The sequence below is a fragment of the Etheostoma cragini genome, chromosome 7 (assembly GCF_013103735.1).
Source record: "Etheostoma cragini isolate CJK2018 chromosome 7, CSU_Ecrag_1.0, whole genome shotgun sequence".
Taxonomy (NCBI): domain Eukaryota; kingdom Metazoa; phylum Chordata; class Actinopteri; order Perciformes; family Percidae; genus Etheostoma; species Etheostoma cragini.
Window position 1 is genome coordinate 17151705 of NC_048413.1, and position 19423 is coordinate 17171127.

Sequence of the window (19423 nt, forward strand, 5' to 3'; positions counted from 1 at the left end):
TTGCCTTGTTTGTACAAAGTGACGCTGCTTTTGCATGGTTCATGTTAATAGCATGTTTTCTTAACTCATTCAGTACTGGTTCTGGACTAAGTTGCAGTGTTTGCTGTTGAGCTAGTCAGCTTTTGAAGTGGCTGTTGATTTGCTTGGATTAGATTTCTACTCTAGTTTTCTTGCTCTGTTTAAGCCTGAGTTTGATCTCTTCAATGCAGTTGCTGACATGTACAATGCATTGTGATAACACACATTCCTGCTGTAGTTTTTTGTCAGATAGTGACAATGTGGTTTCTCATTGACTTCTTTGGCTACCTCTCTTTGCTAGCCTTACCTGGCATCTGTTTAGCACACTGAGGGCACGGCTCAACAACAGAGTTGTCACTGCTTACAGTTGAATCAGTGAATCACAGACCTCTTCCATATTCCATGGTTTTATGTGCAGAGCTACAGGCATAGGTATTCAGACTCCGAGCGATATAACATGTCCAGTTCTAACCATAGATGCAGTGTCATACGCAAGACCTAAATTATCTGTACCAAATGGTTGTGATCTGTAATGTACTTTGTCTACAAACAAAATGAGAAACTGCATTTTTTTCCAAACTAACATCTTTCTTGTAGTGGATTAATACTTACCGTCACTCTTGCCTGTCCTCTCTCTACTGGCTTTCTGATCTTCTAACTCACTGCTAATACTAAAGCCACTCAAACCTTCTGGACTAAAGGGAGAAAGCTCCCAATTCCATCTACATGCATGCCACTGTAGCATGTTTGGGATCCAGCTTTCAAATCATAAAATTTCCAATTAAGAAGAGGAATGTGATCCAATCAGAAGTGATCCAATCAGGAACTATCCTCTATTTTGATGTTGCTTTTCTAATCATGATAGACATGCTTTACCTTTACTTTTACTATCAATATGCAACATTGGGAACAATATATTTAAAGCTGAGATCTGAAAAGCCTAGTTTTTACAAGAACTGAATGTTTAAATAAATATGAATTTATTCATACCACTATTTCACTAGAGTGAATATGAGAACGACAAACTGACAAGCAAGAAAGTCAATGGAAGCCACTGAATTTTATTTGTTTTTCTGTCTTTTATTTTGAACATGATTCTGGATGACTGGGTTCTGCATGATGCCATTCATCTTTTTACAGTAAGGATGTATGCCCCATTTTTTAAAGATAACATAATTCCAGTGTAATGTAGCGTCGTCGTTGGTAAATATCCTTAATCTCAAAATTCTGAACCGCATCTAAACTGACATTACATTCAGATTTAACTTGGTTGAAGTTCCCATGTTGCATATTTATACCTTTTTATTCATTCTTTTTTTTTTTTTTAAAGCCATCCTTTCATTCTCTCTTTCATTTCCCATTTTAATTTCTCCTTTTTTGGGGGGCCCTTTGGTTTGTTTCCTGTGTTGTTTTCTCAAGGATGGAGACTCTGATAGTGGGGATGACTCAGATAAGAGGTCATGTGAAGAGAGCTGGAGACTGATCACTTCCTTGAGGGAAAAGCTGCCCCCCAGCAAGCTACAAACCATAGTAAAAAAGTGTGGATTACCCAGCAGTGGGAAGATAAGAGAGCCAGTTAAAATGTACCAGATCCCTCAGCGGCGCCGCATCACCAAGGACTCCAAGTGGGTGACGATCTCTGACCTGAAGATTCAGGCAGTCAAAGAAATTTGTTATGAAGTAGCACTCAATGATTTCCGCCACACACGGCAGGAAATTGAGGCCCTGGCCATTGTAAAGATGAAGGAGCTTTGTGCTAGCTACAGTAAGAAGGACCCCAACGAGCGGGACTCGTGGAGGGCGGTGGCTCGAGATGTTTGGGATACTGTAGGGGTTGGTGATGAACGCATTGAGGATCTTATAACCAATGGACCTCGAGCAGGAGTGGTTGTTATGGATGACCTTAAGGTGCACATTGATAAACTTGAGGACATCTTGCACGAGGTGAAGAAACAAAATAACATGAAAGATGAGGAGATCCGTGCTCTCAGGAACAAGATGGTCAAAATGGAAAAGGTCCTTCCACTCATCACCCCAGAGAGCCAAGAAAAGCCTGTTGTAGGTACTTCTACTTGTGCCACCATTGCTGCCACGACTCCAAGCCCCCGAGATGGAAAACCTCCATTGCCTGAAAAGCTTGATGGAGAGGATGTAGATTCACAAACAGGCCAAAGTACTGGAGATGACTCAACCCTAAAACGAGGCCACATGCGCTGGATGCGTCAGGAGCAGTTACGACTGAAGAACCTTCAGCAACAAGAGATCTCCAAGCAGCTGCGCCGACAGAACGGACCACACCGCTTTATACCCCCAGAAGACCGCAAGCTGCGATTCCCTTTCAAAAGCAACCCTAAGCACCGCAACTCATGGAGCCCCGGTACTCATATCATAATTACAGATCAGCAGGTCATTGAGCTAAAGGTCCCCAAAGAAGCTGTAGAGGAAGAAGAGGGAGAAAGCCAGGCTGGAGAAGGCCTGCAGTCTAGAGAGAAGATGGCTGCTTCACTAATCCAAGTCACTCCCCCACTGCCAAGCCCATCAGTCCAATGCAGGAGCAAAGACATGGACCAAGGTTCAAGCCAGGGCCACAGAAATAACTATAGGAACAACCAGAACCAGCAGCCCTATGAACGAGGCCGCAGCAACTCTTTTAATCACCGCCAGCGCCCTTCTGGCTCCATGGAGTCACTGCAGCAGTCTGAGAGCAACAGGAGGCACACGCAAGCTTTCTACCAGCCCCGCCACCATCAGAACCAGCCAACACATCCCCAGCCTCACCATCAACAACAACCTTGCTACTATGATAGCATGATGTATACAGATAGCAGATTCAATGGCTACCAGCAATACCCTCCCATTGACCACGCTAACCATTCAATCCCCTTTCGGGCACCTCCTCGAATGCGCAGGCAAATGTCCGCTCCAAATCTAAAAGCCAGCAGAGAGACGGCAGTCTGAGGGGAACTTGTGAAATGAGGAACTAGTTTGATATACTTTTAGTAGGCAAACACATTACAGATCACAACAACTCAGAATCATGTGAGTCAAATAGCTCAAACCGACTTTTGCACTCAGTGTGTCATTGGTTGATCCAAAAGTACTGTTTGTATTATAAGAAGACATTTTATCATCATCCTCATGATATATGCCGTTTTATCAGTTTTTGCTACATTGTGTGCGTCATCACTAGCATTTGGAGAGCTGTCATAAGGAATTGAAGCCAACAGATGATAAAGGGACTGCTTTTTCAGAAGAGACATGCCATGCCTACTCTCCTAATTTTTCAGCATGTGTGACAATTCATCAATCACGCTTTTATTTGCCAAATTATACTCATGGTTGAATTTCTTGGTTTACATTTTTGCCATTTTAATATTGATTTATCATGAATGTTTTTAGCCACAACATTGAAGTGTCTTATTTTCATCAAGACTTTTGTTGTTGTAGCTTAAATTAGGAACCTGAAAACAATATATTTATTTATTTCTATATACCATGTAACTGACTGTTGGGAAGGAATAATCGGTTCTCTTCACAGTTTTACATTATGTGTTGTACCTTTTATAAATCACCATTGGCCTAGATCTGGAATCAAAAGACCATGATGTTGGACATTTTCCAAATTGATTATGGAGTAACTTGATGCACTAGTCATTTGCGTGATTGCCTTTGAAATAGACAGAACTATTTTTTAAAGAAAGTGGTATTCAAAAAGTGCCTTTTATGCACTAACCATATTAATCCTGCTGTGCATTTAATATTCAAATTTTCCTTTCCCTTCTTTTTAATTCAGCACAAGGTTTCAGCTAAAATTTGCAAAGTAAACTTCATAACTTACCTAACCAACTAACTAAAGTAATAACATACTGACGTATTAAAATTCTTATTAAGCTGTTTGATCCCAAACCTTTTTGATTTATTTCTTTATGGATTATTTTCTAATATGTAACTCCCACCTGCCTGTATTTCAGTACTTTGCACTTCTTCGAGTCATGAATAATTAGTCAGTGAAGACACTAATTGTAATGTTAACCAATAGGTTACCATAGTCCTAAAACTGTTTTATTTTAAACATACCTTACAAACTACCCACATTTTATACGTTGATATATTTTTCATAATAATGCTATGTTCTCTCAGAATCCTGAAGTTTAATAAAGACCCTATAAAATGTAGGTTCACTATGCTGAAATGTTAGGAGATGAACCTGTTGATAAGATAAAGTTCCATTAAAAAAATTATATCTTTTTGAAAGTTTCACTGTTACCAGTCCTGAAAGTACAAAATTATTTCCTGCTTCATTCTGTGTCAAATAGACATCAGGAGCTTTGAACTGAGCTGTCTTAAAACTACTTTCTGGGTTTGTGGTTCACTAAGGACCCTCAGAGTTCCCAGTGTTTTCGACTGGATGTCCTACAGAGTGTTGTCATGGCTCCCAAAGAATTGCCTTAAGAAATGTTAGGGGGAGGACAAAGACTTGAAGTCTTTGCATAATGTTAAATGGGAGAACTATCCATGTCAAATGAAACACATAGTCATGCAACTGGATAGATCTATCAGAGTGTTGACATTGTTAGCCTTAGTGCTCTAGCTGATTCTTGTTTGAATTAGCAGCAAGTCTCATCGTCAATCTGTCTTTTCCTTGCTGCATTCGTAGCTTTAAAATAACTCATTAGCTATAACATTGAATTACCAGATGGCTTTAGAATACTTTTAGAGAAACAGTGACACTCAGCAGCATGGAAAAGACCTTTGAGGACTATCAAAGAATGATAAAACGATGTTCTGTGTTTTATACTATTGGATTTGACAGTATATATTCTGCCTTACTATGCTGTAACAAAAACCAAATCATTTAATGACATATGCAACTCTAGTCTCTACCTTATGCCTCATATCTTTTAACAAATTTTGCATGCGCTTACAGTTTTTCCTCCCTAATAAATGCTCCTATCAAGAATGTTATTTAACATATGAACTGGTGCTGATGGCAACCAGGTAAGCTGGAAAGTACTGTATACAACATCAAATGGACAGCGTGCTGTTCTTTTGAAATATACATATGTCTGTGTTAGGTTTCAACTCAAAGTGTCTGTTGAGTGTTATACGTATACTTTATGAATCTGCAATATTGAGTGCCTAACTGTGGCTGTGTACCAAGTTGTGTTGCTCCTTAATCAAGCACTTTGTGCAAACATGCAGTGCATTTGTGAACAAGGTAAGGATATACTGAATCCCTGTTTTGCTGGAGGAGTTTTGAAGTATGACTGAAATAAAATGACATGATCTAAGTGCAATTAATTGTTATACATGGGTGGTATTTGTACTTCTCTGCCAATAAATCAGTTCACGGACAGAATCAGATCTTTGCATATGTGCACTAGGGTTGAACAATTAATTGAAATATCAATATGTACTAATGCAATATTTAAATAGCAGGTGGTGCAATATTTTTTAAAGGCAAAATTAATATCAAATAGTACCATTCTGAATTAAATATTGTGGTGCTGCAGTAGCAATGTCCTGGTCTACAAATATTATTCAACAAACTTTGTCGAAATAAATCTTTGTTTGGTACAGCTCCTCGTAAAAAATAACACCATGATCATTTTAATATATTTTTCAATGAAAAAAGGAATAAGGATGCGAAAACGAACATTCCCTTCAACATTGAGAATCAAATCACGATTGCAATATCAGTCAAAATAAACACGATTAGATTTTTTTTTTTGTTCCAAGTAATTTAGCCCTAGTATGCACTACACAGCAGTGACCATATGAGACACTATATGACACCTCAGGTCAGATTAAAAGCTTTGTAAATGCTTAAGTTAATACAATTTACATTTTTATTTCTAAAACATTCAATTTAAAGCTTAACCCACAGACATTTGTCCCTATAAGTTGCAAAAAAGTCTTTTTATCAATTTTTGTTTTGTTAAAATCATCATATAATACTACATCATGACAGTATGTGTGGGACAATGTCATGGTATAGTATTATTTGATGACTTCATCCCCATTATATGACATTATATGACTTCATCATATGAAGGGGTGGGGTTGAAAAGTTGGATTAGTTGGTATTTACTGTACCTCATGCCATTAACATAACTTTAGGCATTAAAATTAGCCTTTGCCATTTTTGTAATCAAATGCCATATTTTATCATTTGTTAACTTAAATATTCACATTTTGAAACGGGTTTAAATACTGTATAGAATACATTGTGTTACAATAGCGGCTTCATACAGATGACAACATTTAGTCAAACTTGCTTTTTGGATACCCAATCTTTTCAGAGAATTCAGCTTTTAGCTTATTGGTAGAGTTTCAGCAGGGTGGCGTTTAATGACGAATGAAAAGGCTGCATTGTCTTCCCAGAAAACACTGAACAAACAGGATGAGGTCATCGTAACCACAGCCTGTCCTGCTCTGATGATGAGGATGGCGCCCCTCATTGGATTAGTTGAATTAGCTTCGACCAGCACCTCCCCTCTTCCATTCTGGCTTTTCCCTCAGAAGATAACATATTTTATTGATTCATGAAGTTTAATTTCCAGAACATTGTATACTAATTTCCCCCAAAAAGCTTTTCAAATTTTAGTATATAGAAAATGGAAATTTTTAAGAATATAATACCTTCTTATACTTTTTTTTTTGTCAACAGATTTGGTTATTCAGTTTTTAGGACAGTAGACATAGGATTATTGATTGTAATAAACGTTATCCTCACAGGTCTTCAAGTCTTCAGTAGCTTTCACTGCTGATGTTTAAATACGGTATATGCAGTATATAGAAAAAACCTAATATTTGCTATTTCATCCATATCATTTTCGTTGATGCATCATTTGGAACAATAACCAAAGTTTTCAGTACTGGTATTTAATGTCGAAATAAAACTCTGGTTGTATATATGTAAGAATTCTCTTCCCTCGTCCCTATGTGTTGGTGTCCAGGTGTACGAGAGCAAATTGCAGGAACTTCAGAAACAGGTGGAGACTATTTCTCTGGTAGCTGAGACACCTGATGAAGAAGAGTTGGAGGAAGAGGAGGAAGAGGAAGGTGTGTACTGTAAATCTTTAATCATGCAGAGATTTCTTTACTTCATGTATTTAAGCCCAAAAAATAAAAAATAAAATTGTGTGTTTTCTTCCACATTTCTGTCCAGAACCTAGACTTCTGGGATGTGCGTATAGTATTTCCTATTTTATAATCAGAAGACTGTATTGTCAACTTCATCATTAAAATCAGTTAATATTTCCATACTAATTACACATTCAAGGTATTAAGTCAAACTGGTCCATAAGGACAGTATCCACTAATTACTTTGAAATAAAACATACTATTAATAATAGAATTCCTTTTTCTTTTTTTTTTACTTTGAAATCTAAAGGACCATACTTTTTTTTTTTTTTTTTTTTTTTTTTTTTTTTTTTAAGCCCATCAACTACAAATTGATAATAATTGACTGACAACAATTTTCCAAAGCGAGTCATTATACAATGCAAGTCATCATATGCAAAGCAAGCAATTACGGTATTTTTACAAATTTCCAGGTAGCACAACACATTTGGACTGACAAGGACATCAATTGTCTGACTTGATTGATAATAAAGTCCTTATTCATTCCTGTGTTAACAAAATTTCACCAAACCTTTAACAGCATCAGAATGGTTAATATAGACTCTTTACATTTAGTGTCATCTCATCCATCAAGGTAATATGATGTTAAGTTGTTAATCAAGTTGAGAGCAATAGCAGGTTTCCTATCATGTTTTGAATTTTGGTGATGGGGCTAAACCTTTCCTTTCATTTTGATAACAGCCTGTGGCATATATAGAGAAATGACGAGCATTTCTTTCCTGTTTGTCTTCTGGATTTGATTTTCCTAAAATAGTGCTTTGGAATTTAATGCTTTTCTGCAGCTGATAAATTCTGATCTTGGAGGTCCCTGAACACATCATAAAGAAAAGCTTTTCAGTACAGTTACCACTTGCAAGAAGTATTGACTTAAAATAAAGGTGACAACATATTCCACATGATGGATTGGAGGCAGTAATGTAAAGTACACTGGGTTTTTAGTTTGGCTAAAACAAGTAAAAGTGCATGCATGCGTGCGCGTGCGTGGGTTTTAACATTGGCTGTGTCTCCCTACAGTGCCATGGACTCAGCACGAGTTTGAGTTGGCTCAATGGGCTTTCAGGAAGTGGAGGTACCATCAGTTTACCTCCCTCCGTGACCAGCTGTGGGGAAATGCCGTCTACCTGAAGGAAGCCAACGCCATTAGTGTGGAGCTTAAGAAGAAAGTAGGCAAAAATTATATTTCAGTTTACTTGATCCTAATTTAGCATTGGTTGAAGGTGGGTTTTCAAGCTTTGAAAAAGAAAAAATTATGAACTAAATTTGTGTGGCACAAAACAAGAGTTATAAATAAATATTAAAATATGGAAAGAAGAAAAACTCTTCAAGACTTTCTAAAGGAGTGATGCTAAAAGCTAAATGAAACCTGTGCGTAAATGAAGATGTAATTTAGTGGTTCTAAATGTTGTTCCTTTAATCCCATAATTGCCTGGCAGCCACGTTAACAGAGGGGAACCCCCCTGACAGCCATTGAGCATTGGGTTGTGGGAAGTTCAACTGTGAAGCAAACTGAAAACTTGATAGCACGATGATCTCCTAAAAGACTTATTTAAATTCTTTGCAGTCCAGTCTGATGCTAGTGATTTATTTACCTGGAAACTCAACTTGAAAAATAATGTGTGTTTGTGCAGAAGGCAATCCTTCACATCACCCAGAGCGGGGTTGTTGACTCATTGTCACATCAAAAGCTGGTCTCTATGGTCAATCTTCCCTATTAGGAGACCAGAGAACTTTATCTTTTTGCCCAGTTCTAGGCTCTTCATGATTGATAATGGAAATGGGTCATAGGACAGGGTTTTGTTTCTGTCTGTGATTTATATCCAGGGTTGTTAATTAGTTTAGCATTTTGCCCCAAGAGGATTCTGGGGAGAGAAAGGCCTCAAAATAAAGCACGGAACGTATTTGTTTGACTTTTCCACCCAGATAAATGCAGTTAAATAGAACTAATGACAAATAAAAAATCTTGAATAAAGGGTCAGTATTTTCAGTCAGGATCAGGAAGTCAGAATGGATTCTCATGCTTGTTTTTTTCTTGTCCTGGCTTGATGTTTCATTCTTACCTTTTCAACCACCTCTCCTATTCTTAAGGTCCAGTTCCAGTTTGTCTTGCTGACGGACACGCTGTACTCTCCGCTTCCCCCTGAGCTTCTGTCACCAGAGCCAGAGAAAGAGCGTGACTCCAGGCCTTTCCCCCACACCGTGGTGGCTGTAGAGGTTCAGGACCTGAAGAATGGAGCCACACACTATTGGTCCCTTGATAAACTCAAGTAATGCCAATACCATATTTTAAAATAGTCCTGGTTGTAGTTAGATGTTTAAAATGTAAAAACTTAGCCAGTGCAACGTGTCATCTATATTGCCCCTTCAGATTTTTAAATCATCAATCACTACAGTCTGCTTTTACTCAAAGGTTTTTCAGATGCAAATTTTTTCAGTTCCTCATTTCTCAATCAGCCTCAGATCCTTTTTCATGCCTTTAGTACCAGAATAAAATAGTACAAAAAAAACAATAAATTATGAGACTGACATCTGTATATCTCCTCCATCCATCCATTAGGTTAGTCATGTATTCTTTCCATCTGCTTAAGTGCACTCTGTCATCATTTGCAGGCAGAGGCTGGACCAGATGAGAGAGATGTATGACCGTGCTGGAGAAATGGCCTCCACAAACCAGGAGGACGGAGAGGGCTCTCTGACAGGAAATGACCCCTTCTATGACCGCTTCCATTGGTTTAAACTTGTGGGGAGGTACGTAATGCAATCACATACAGAAAACACTGTATACGTACAATGCTGCATATTTTACTGCAGTTGATCACCAAACATCCTGACATCCTGTTTGTCTGTTGGTGCTTGTTTGAGTTCTAAGTTACCGGTATTGTTTTTGTGGCTTCACTCAATCAGCTTTTTGTGAACCATTTCTTTAAAATGAGCCCATGCATTTACTTCCATTTTTTTAATTTTCATGGTCAAATTCTGTGTTGTGGTCATTCATGGTCATTTGTATAAGTGATATCACATGTTTTGGCATCATTTATGTCTGGTGCAGGTGTATGTTTTGTTGCGCATTATACATAATTTTGTTTTTGTCATGTTTATTATTTGATGTTACATTTGTGATTTGATATGGTGTTCTTGATTTCATATCACACAATATTCCTCTGGGAATTTATTCATTTGATCTGACACCACATTTTTTCACATCACATTTGTTTTTATGTTGTTTTTTTTGTTTTTTTTTATCATAAATAATGTAATTTATCCAATTATCCGCATTATTTTGCTGTCTGTTGCCATTTTCATATTGATATCCCTTCCAGTTCATACAAAAGCTTGGTAACAACATAGTGGATTTGGATAAAGTGCAAATGTGTGGCATTTTGTATTTAATCCTCTTTCAGCCGGCATACATTGGACGATTTACATGTTAATCCTTTTTAAAGTGGCATTTCATTTTGGTATAAAATAGTCGTGTTTCTATAAATTGTTGTGACACCCAGCAGCTTCTTGTAATACCTGCCCTTTATTAAATGAATCCTTCTGTTGCATTTGCAATAGCTTCAAAGTAGTAGTAGTAGTATAAGAAAAACATATTTTCTTAATTGATTTGGTTTTGCTAATCATCAAATTACCACCAGATTAATGTAAGCATGTGCCGTCTTTGTCATTGAATGTATGACTGCTGTTAGTGGTTAATTACCTTGCATTCTAATGATACAAAAACCTGTTTATATTTTTGATATTGATGCATGGTTGTATGCTATTTGTTTAAACATACTAACAAACAACATAACATTTGTGAGATAACAATGCCAAAGTGAAATGTCACATTCCATACTTAATGAAGTGGCCTGTTTAACTCTTGTATTACGCCATTGTTAACTTTCCTTGGTTCTTGCCACTGTACCCAAAACACCAACCCGTTCAGCTCCCCCATCTTCCACGGATGTGTAAATGAGCGCCTGGCCGACCGCACGCCCTCGCCTACCTTCTCCACTACTGATTCAGAGATCACAGAGCTGGCGGACGAGCGCCAGAGCGAGATGTCTGACTTGATTGATGATGAGGCTTTTGTGGATGACACCAGCTCAGATGCTGGCACTGAAGAGGGCTCGGATATCTTCAGTGATGGCCAGGACCCCTTCTATGACCGCTCACCCTGGTTCATCCTGGTGGGAAGGTTGGTGACTGGCAGTTTGCTCAATCTCCACACAAAGTCTGGGACTGGAGTTTGGGAGTTTGGATTGGTTTAGTGTAGTTTATTTTTAATTACGCAGGTGTAGGTTGAAGTGAAGCAAAGTACATTAAAGACTGCCGGTTAGAACACACTTCCTTTTTAAAAGTTATGAAAAAACCCATGCAAATGAATGATAATTAACATTCATGTTCGCTATATGTCTTTGTAGAGAAGATTGAAATAGATGAACAGACTGATGTTGCATCCAACAACAGTGTTCTGTAGATGCGCAAGTATATTCATTATATCATTTTACGTATCATTTTGGGAGCTGGCAAGTATAAAAAAAATTGAGCGAATACTAAGCATATCCCTTAATAATTATCAGCAAAGCCCTCCGTGGAAAGAGAATAATTTCAGAATCAGATCATGTATTCATAGCAGCTTTGCAGAGATAAAATAGACCAGTTTTAAATTTAATATGATTAGTCATGCTTCTGTGCTCACAAGCCTGCTTTGGATGAGATACTGTTAATTTAGACTGAGTTCCCAAAAATTGAAAAGTCGCCATTCTTTTCTCTCCGCCTCCCAGCTTGATGTCTCACCAACTGCCACCATTGCAGCGCTGACTGTATTAACTCCCATCTGTGTGTGAACTACATGTATTTGCTCAGTCTAAGTTGATTAGCTGTCTGTCATTTTATTTTTTAATCCTTTAAACCTTGTTTGATTTTTTTATTTTTTTTTATTTTTTATTAGTATTCATAACAATGTATAATTCATTTGGTTTTATAACCCTGTTTGTCTTAACATTGCTCCTAGAATGTATGTTAGTTAATATTAATTCACTGGTAGTTGACAGTCACATAACCATGCTTATTTGAGTTTGTTTTAATTCATTGTCAAGATAAAATAATGGGCTGCAGCAGCATTTGAAATCATTGCACACGTACCAAGGTACAAGGTTACCTGAGCACCACAAACGTCATAGCTGAGTAATAAACAGCCCGTGCTAATTGTGGCAAAGCAGGCTACGAGCCAACCAGACTATGCAACAGACGTAGCTCAGCTAGCTACCTCGTCACCGTGACTTCAGATATTGTACAGATTTATATCTCTGCTCTGCCTTGGCCTTGAGTCTCCCGGCAGGAGGAGGGGCGGGCAACAGGAGAAAGGATAAAAAACCAGCAACATAAGAGAATAGGTGATGACAAGTTTGTTTGTGAAGGATGTAGAAAGGATGGTGTGTTATGGTTGACTGTAGCATAATGAGTAGAGGTAGATTTTCAATCTAGATTTTAAAATGTCAACTGAGTAAGCTACTTTAACATGTAGTGGGATGCCATTCCTAAGATGAGGGGCACAATAGGAAAATGCTCTAAAACCCCAAAAGTTTTTGGTTACTGGGGGAAGGACCAAGAGACCAGCATAAAGGGAGTGCGTGCCATTTTATATTGTGTAATAAGCTTAGATGTGTGTCCATGTATGGCCTTATATGTTAAAAGAAGAACCTTAAAATCCGCTCTAGCTCTTGCACTGGGAGCTGGTGTTATGTGATCATATTTTCTAGTTTTTGTCAGTATTCTGGCTGCAGTGTTCTAAGCAAGTTGAAGGCCTCTAGTGGCACAATTTGGAAGACCAGAAAAAAGGACACTGCAGTAATTGAGTTGGAAAGACACAAATGCATGGATTACAGTTTCAGCATCTCAAAATGATACGATGGGTCAAATTTTTGCATTGTTACTGAGATGGTAAAAATGCTGTCCTGGTAATAGACTTGATGTTAGACTAGAACGTCAGTCAAGGATCAAAAATCACACCAAGGTTTTTAATGCTCGAGCTTACAGAGATAATTCAACCATCAATATTAATACACAGATTCTTAAACAAGTGACCATGTTTGGCTGGTCTTACTGCTAATAGCTTTGTTTTTATCAGCATCTATTTCATGAAGCCTTGTTTTATCTTACTCTACAAAACAAAATGTCAGTGAGTGTGTGAGTTAGAGACCAACACCGCCATGTTACGACACAATAAACCACTCTTTTACAGCCTTCACTGCTGCCTCCCAGGCGATCTGTCGTCACCCCGTCATGCATTTTAAAAATAAAGTGTGTGGTTTGGACTGTTGCAGATCAGTTCCCTGGAGCAATTATAATTCATTTTCATATGGGTTTGCTTATTCCTTTACATAATTGTCACTAATATTTTACTGTATGTTATAGTAGTCTACACTAGAATTGTTTGTGCTCATTATGAGGTTTAAATCATTGGATAGATAGAAAATTGTCTCTTTGTCACTACTCTGATCATTTAAAATATTTAATTTAATTTGCTTTTAATGGGCTTAAAATAAATGCAAAAGATGGCAGTTAAATGACAAAACATACACTCTCATAAATACAATTTGAATGTACTCTGGATCCAGAGACTGCAGTTGTTCCATCCTGCACCAGAATCAGGGTTTTAAGTCTCTCTCCTTTACTCTCAGAGCTTTCGTGTACCTGAGCAACCTGCTGTACCCTGTGCCACTGGTGCACCGTGTTGCCATAGTAACAGAGAAGGGCGAGTTGCGTGGTTTCCTGCGTGTGGGGGTCCAGGCTATAGCTGGTGAGTAATTAATGAGATTAATGAGCCAGAGTGTTAGGATCTTCATGCAAAGGCTACATCCTGCTAATCACTCATTTAAGATTCACTTTAATTATAGGAAATTTGGATTGTGCTTTCACCCGTGCTGTATCCATAAAACAAATTCCATACTGTATGCATAAAAAGACACAGCTAGAGGAACAAGAAACATATCTCAGAACAGAAAATGATAACACACACTGTTGCTAAATATGTCCGTGTGATATTTCTTTGTGAAGCTGGCTGATTATTTTAGTTTATCTTAACTTTCTGAGAAATATTACACTTATGTGTAGCACTGATGTGATCGCAAGAAAATTCCCTTCAGATTCCCTGTGTATTCCTTTTGATGTGCTTTGACAGTTTAAGGCAACTGTGTCTGCAATAGATCCTGATAAAAGTATGGTTTGTCTCTTTGTAGCTGACGAGGAGGCCCCGGACTACGGGTCAGGAGTTAGACAGTCAGGAACCGCCAAGATTTCCTTTGATGATGAGTACTTCAAAAAGGTAAGCCCTTAGTCCTATGAAAGCAGCTTTAAACTTGAATATATACTTGTTTCTCTTGTGTGAGAGAGTGGGAGTACAGAGGAGCTGAGTGAAAAAAGTGTTAGTAAAAAAATGATAAAACGATATTGAATGCAAGTTTACTTTCCCTGTTGAAACATGAAGAAAGAAAATTCAACAAAATCTGTTGTTTGTTAATTTCCTTTTTATTTTTTAAAGACACATAAGAAGTATAAAATCTTCCTCTTTATTCATCCAATATTGCACAATAAAATATACATACACACAGGTGGAGATGTGTTTATCATTTTCTCCCTACCAACTATATACAAACGTCCTCCTCCTCATCTTGCGTCTATCTTCTTTTTGTCCAATCAGAATGACTTTCCTTCCATGGTTATGACCCGCTCCGGCTTGTCCCTGGAAGAGCTGCGCTTTGTGGAGGGTCAGGGCCAGAGTTCAGAGGTCATCACACCCTCAGAGGAGTTTAACAGAATCAATGACATGGGTACGTCTGCCAGACCTTCACGTCTCCACCCCATAAAGTTTGACCTCTCAGCCCAATGGGAAACCACTTGGCAGATGGTCCTGTTGAATGCAAAAGAGGGCTCCGACTGTATAGTCATGGAAATGAGACTGATGTAGTTTTTCTTACTTTGTAAAGGAATGTTACTACAAATCACGAGCTTCATATTGTGCGGAAATCAGTCTGATTGAGTTGTGCAAAACTCTGCAGATACCAAGGCATAATTGCAGATGCAGCTCAAGTCCTCCTAACCTTCCCCTTTGGCTGTCTTTAGACCTGAAGCTGGGTAACAACGGAGACACCAAGCTGGGTTGTGGTGACGGTCTGGCAGGCCAGTTGGAGGTGGGCAGCATCTTTACCTTCCGTGTTACTGTGCTCCAGGCCACTGGCATCCCACCAGAGTACGCAGACATCTTCTGCCAATTCAAGTGAGTCCGCAATACTCAAAAATAAACTGTGGTAACTTTATCTTACTATCAAAGCTTTGCAGTTATAAGTAGCATCACTGAGGGAGAAATTAATAAATAGAAATATTATCACTAAAGCAAATTCATTTTCATAAAATGTTGTGGACTGTAGGTTTGAAAGTCATAAAGAGCAATGCTAGATTCTAGAAATGGAGGAGATTAATGTCTTTTGCACCATGAGGAAATACCCTTATCTTGTTTACAAATAAAGGTGACACACTGATTTATTTTTCTTTTGTAGTTTCTTGCATCGTCACGACGAAGCTTTTTCCACTGAGCCTCTGAAGAACGCCGGCAAAGGAGCCCCCCTGGGCTTTTACCACGTCCAGAACGTGAGTGCACATGCTCACGCACACACGCACAAAAGTTATAGTTCTGTTCATTCATTTTGACAACCCAATTTGTATTGTTGGCGCAGGTTTCTGTTGAGGTCACAGAGTCCTTCATTGAGTACATCAAGACCAAGCCCATTGTGTTTGAGGTGTTTGGCCACTACCAGCAGCACCCGCTGCATTATCATGGCCAAGACCTGATCAGGTTGGTAAATAAAGAAATGATTCTGTGGAGATGCTGTATCCCTTTAAAGAATGTTTTCTCATGCTGTAAATATTCCTATTTGGTACACCAGATGGATTTCGATTTGTTGTATTTTTTCAATTGGTGTCTGGATTTTAAATTAATTGTACATTTATTTTAACAGTCCTCCGCTACCATCAAGGAAATACTACCCTATTCCCATGCCTCTGTCTAAACCAGGTAAGAATTTTCATCTCATCACACCACATACTGCAATATGTTCTTCTCCTGTCACCCTCATTTCAGCATCTTTCTTCTGTTTGCTATGAGTATCTCAGCATGCCTCATATTTTCATCCATTTTCTTTCATTTCTCGCTTCCTTTGGATTTTTGTTTTTTGTCTCTTATTTAATCACTCTCACACCATCCACAATCCTCTTAACCAACGCCGTCCTCACTCTTTCAACTCCTGTTTCATGTCCCCTTTGATTTTTTCACCATTTGTATTACATCATACATTGAAACCCCAGACCATACACGTAAGATAGAGTTGGTCCGCTACCTGATGAGTGGCTATGTGAACGGCAAAGTGCTAGACACGCTGTCCGAGCACGCCAACGCCCTGGCTTCCACTGCCGTGGCCAGTCTGGAGGAAGAGGCCGACCATCTCTCTCACTTCATCTTCCTCCCTGTGCCCAATGATCCTGTGCTAATTGTGCCCAGGCACCATGGTTGGTATAGCAGACACTGTAGTAGCTAAGGCATTAGATGCACCTGTGTTGTATTAGTTAGAATAGTGTGTTGCTTTGTTCATGTGGCGCTCTGTAACTGGAGCCAGTAGCCTCACAAAGCTCATGCCTGCAGAGCTCCCTCGCTCGCTTTAGGTCTATTTAGCTCCACTTAGCTCAGTCCAATCCTCCCATGTCGCTTACAGACTGGCCTGAGCTGACACCTTCAGGTACATCCGCTACATATGCTGAATCTTGATACAAATAATAAAATGAGTATTTGTCATCATCATAGAAGATCACTAACATAGCATTCACAGCATAAATCAGAATCCAGAGGCTTAAACCTTTTTAGGTTTAGCTGCAGTGCAATTAGGTAGTTTTCATGTGGAATAATGTTCATTTCAACCATATTGAAAACAAATGAATGTAGCTGTGTTCCTCTGAGTTTCAACTGGAACATAATCCTGAAGTGTCAGGCAGCAGGGTGCTGTCACTGGTGGTGTAATCTGTGATTTAGCTTCTCATAACTAAACAAATATGTGCAACTGTTGGGTTTGAGCACAATATGTTGTATTGCCTGATTTCTGTGTCCAGTTTACTTCATTAATAATGGACTTAACACCTTTTTTAAAGGTCCCATGGCATGAACATTTCACTTTATGAGGTTTTTTAACATTAAAATGCCTTCCCCCAGCCTGCCTATGGTCCCCTAGTGGCTAGAAATGGTGATACGTGTTAACCAACCAAGAAAACCAAGTTTTCTGATCTGCCTTTGAGAAAAGGAAAGCTCAAGTGGGCTGGAATCTGCTCCTTATGAGGTCATTAGGGGCAAGTTTACCTCCCCTTTCTCTGCTTTGCTTGCCTAGAAAATGGGGTCCATCCATGAGAAAGAAACATCATGGCTTGCAAACAAGCAAAGCATGGCAGTTGGTCAAGGCCACACCCCCACCCTCCACCTTCCATCAGATATCTCCTCCTCAATAGCATTTAAAGCTACTGACACAGAAATGGCACGTCCTAAGGAAAGCTCATTGTGGTACTGGTTCTAGGGGCTGTAATTCTGCACCAAGGCTGAATTTCAGGAAAGGGACTTCAGATATGGTATTACGGGACCACTAAAGTCTATATAAAAGCATCCAAAAAGCAGCATGTCATAGGACCTTTAAATATTGGTAAAACATTACATGTGTGGGCTGATCAGCAGTCATCAGTGTGTTCACATCTCATATCCAGCCTCCATTTAATAACCCAATTTATCTAGTTAATATTTATCACCTTTTTTCATTCATCCCCCTGAAGTAACATTGTGCATGTTTGTGTGCGTGTGCGTGCTTGTCAGTTCCAGCCACCAAGTTGAACACCATCACCAAGTCTAACCTGGGTCATTGCGTCAGCAAATACGACCTGCTGGTCTGGTTTGAGATCAGCGAGCTGGAGCCCACTGGAGAGTGAGTATCTACACATCATCTCATATTCACATACAGAAGATGTACACAGACTCTCATATTTTGAGAAATAACACATGTAAAATATGTCCGTAGATGTCAGAACCTTGTAGTACTTTCTCGATATGTGCCATGGCCACAAACACAATAAAAACCTGATAGGACAGATTCATATAAGTAAAGGTTTTGTAGAAGTCAGTATAGGGATGAGAGTCTGTGGATCTCAGAGCTCTACTAGGGCATTTTCCAGCAGCATGTGAACAATAAATCAGTGTGAACTCCATGGTAATAGTTTTAAAAGGTCCAGCTTTGAACCAGTATAGTTATTAATAGAGCCTTGGTAGACAATTCGTTACCGCGCATGCAATGAAACCACAACATCCTGGGTTTGATTCTGCCCCTGGGACCTTTTTCTGTGTATACCCCTCATTGGCAAAAAATGTATTTATGAAAAAAATAAAATAATTGAAAGAATAGTTCTTGTAGGCCATGTTCCAAATGGTGGATATCTTAATTTTGAATGCATCAAATACTCCTATTAAAAAATACCATGAGATATCTTCTTTGAAGTGTCCAGGCCATGACCTCCTTTCTTCCACAGGTACATCCCAGCTGTAGTTGATCACAGCGGAGGTCTGCCCTGCAATGGCACCTACCTACTGCACCAGGTACTGGGGATCAACACAATTCCTTCTAATACCACACTAATCATTTATGTTATGAAGGCAACTGCATTGCAAACACCTTACACATACAAAAGCAGAGGTCAGAATGTCATCCCCCCCCCCCCCCCCCCCCCCCCATGTAAACTAGTCAATAAGAATAAATCTTATTTACAATGAAACATTTAGAAAATGAATTTAGTTCTACAGGTAGCTGGAATCACTGAAGCTAAGCTCAGTCATGTGTTGCTACAGGGGATCCAGCGAAGGATCACGGTGACTCTCATCCATGAGAAGGGAAGCGAGCTCCACTGGAAGGACGTTCGCGAGCTGGTCGTGGGTGAGCAGTCTTTTTCAGGGATAACTAGTTCTACCTTTCTTCAGCAAATGGGCACCAGATACACAAAACAAGGCTGTTTCACTTTTGAAGAGTGTTGCTACTTTATTGTTTATTTTCTCAGTAATAATTCCAGTCGGGAGAGTTGTCTGTTTTGCCTATCTCTTACAGTAATTTATACTGTAGCTGATGGACAAAATAATTACAATTCACATTTTACACTTTGAGCTGCTGACATTTTTTTTTTTTTTTTTTTTTTTTTTTTTTTT

At 38.8% G+C, this 19423-nt stretch overlaps 1 protein-coding gene across 18 annotated transcripts in view; it reads left to right on the forward strand.

Annotated features, from left to right (window-relative positions):
• The window catches only part of kif1b (kinesin family member 1B), a 63930-nt gene that overhangs the window by 36360 nt on the left and 8147 nt on the right, over positions 1-19423 (forward strand). For 3 of the 18 annotated variants that reach the window (XM_034877691.1, XM_034877692.1, XM_034877695.1), the window contains 18 exons: positions 6978-7083; positions 7190-7207; positions 8179-8327; positions 9250-9428; positions 9772-9909; positions 10563-10583; positions 11090-11341; positions 13830-13948; positions 14388-14473; positions 14849-14978; positions 15271-15424; positions 15705-15795; positions 15882-16000; positions 16164-16219; positions 16510-16710; positions 18050-18158; positions 18757-18823; positions 19073-19157. In XM_034877691.1, coding sequence (XP_034733582.1) covers positions 6978-7083; positions 7190-7207; positions 8179-8327; positions 9250-9428; positions 9772-9909; positions 10563-10583; positions 11090-11341; positions 13830-13948; positions 14388-14473; positions 14849-14978; positions 15271-15424; positions 15705-15795; positions 15882-16000; positions 16164-16219; positions 16510-16710; positions 18050-18158; positions 18757-18823; positions 19073-19157 — 2080 coding nt within the window. Of the gene's footprint in view, positions 1-1437; positions 5326-6977; positions 7084-7189; positions 7208-8178; positions 8328-9249; positions 9429-9771; positions 9910-10562; positions 10584-11089; positions 11342-13829; positions 13949-14387; positions 14474-14848; positions 14979-15270; positions 15425-15704; positions 15796-15881; positions 16001-16163; positions 16220-16509; positions 16711-18049; positions 18159-18756; positions 18824-19072; positions 19158-19423 lie in introns of those variants that run through there. The other 15 variants (XM_034877694.1, XM_034877707.1, XM_034877698.1 and 12 more) reach the window with 8 other exon arrangements.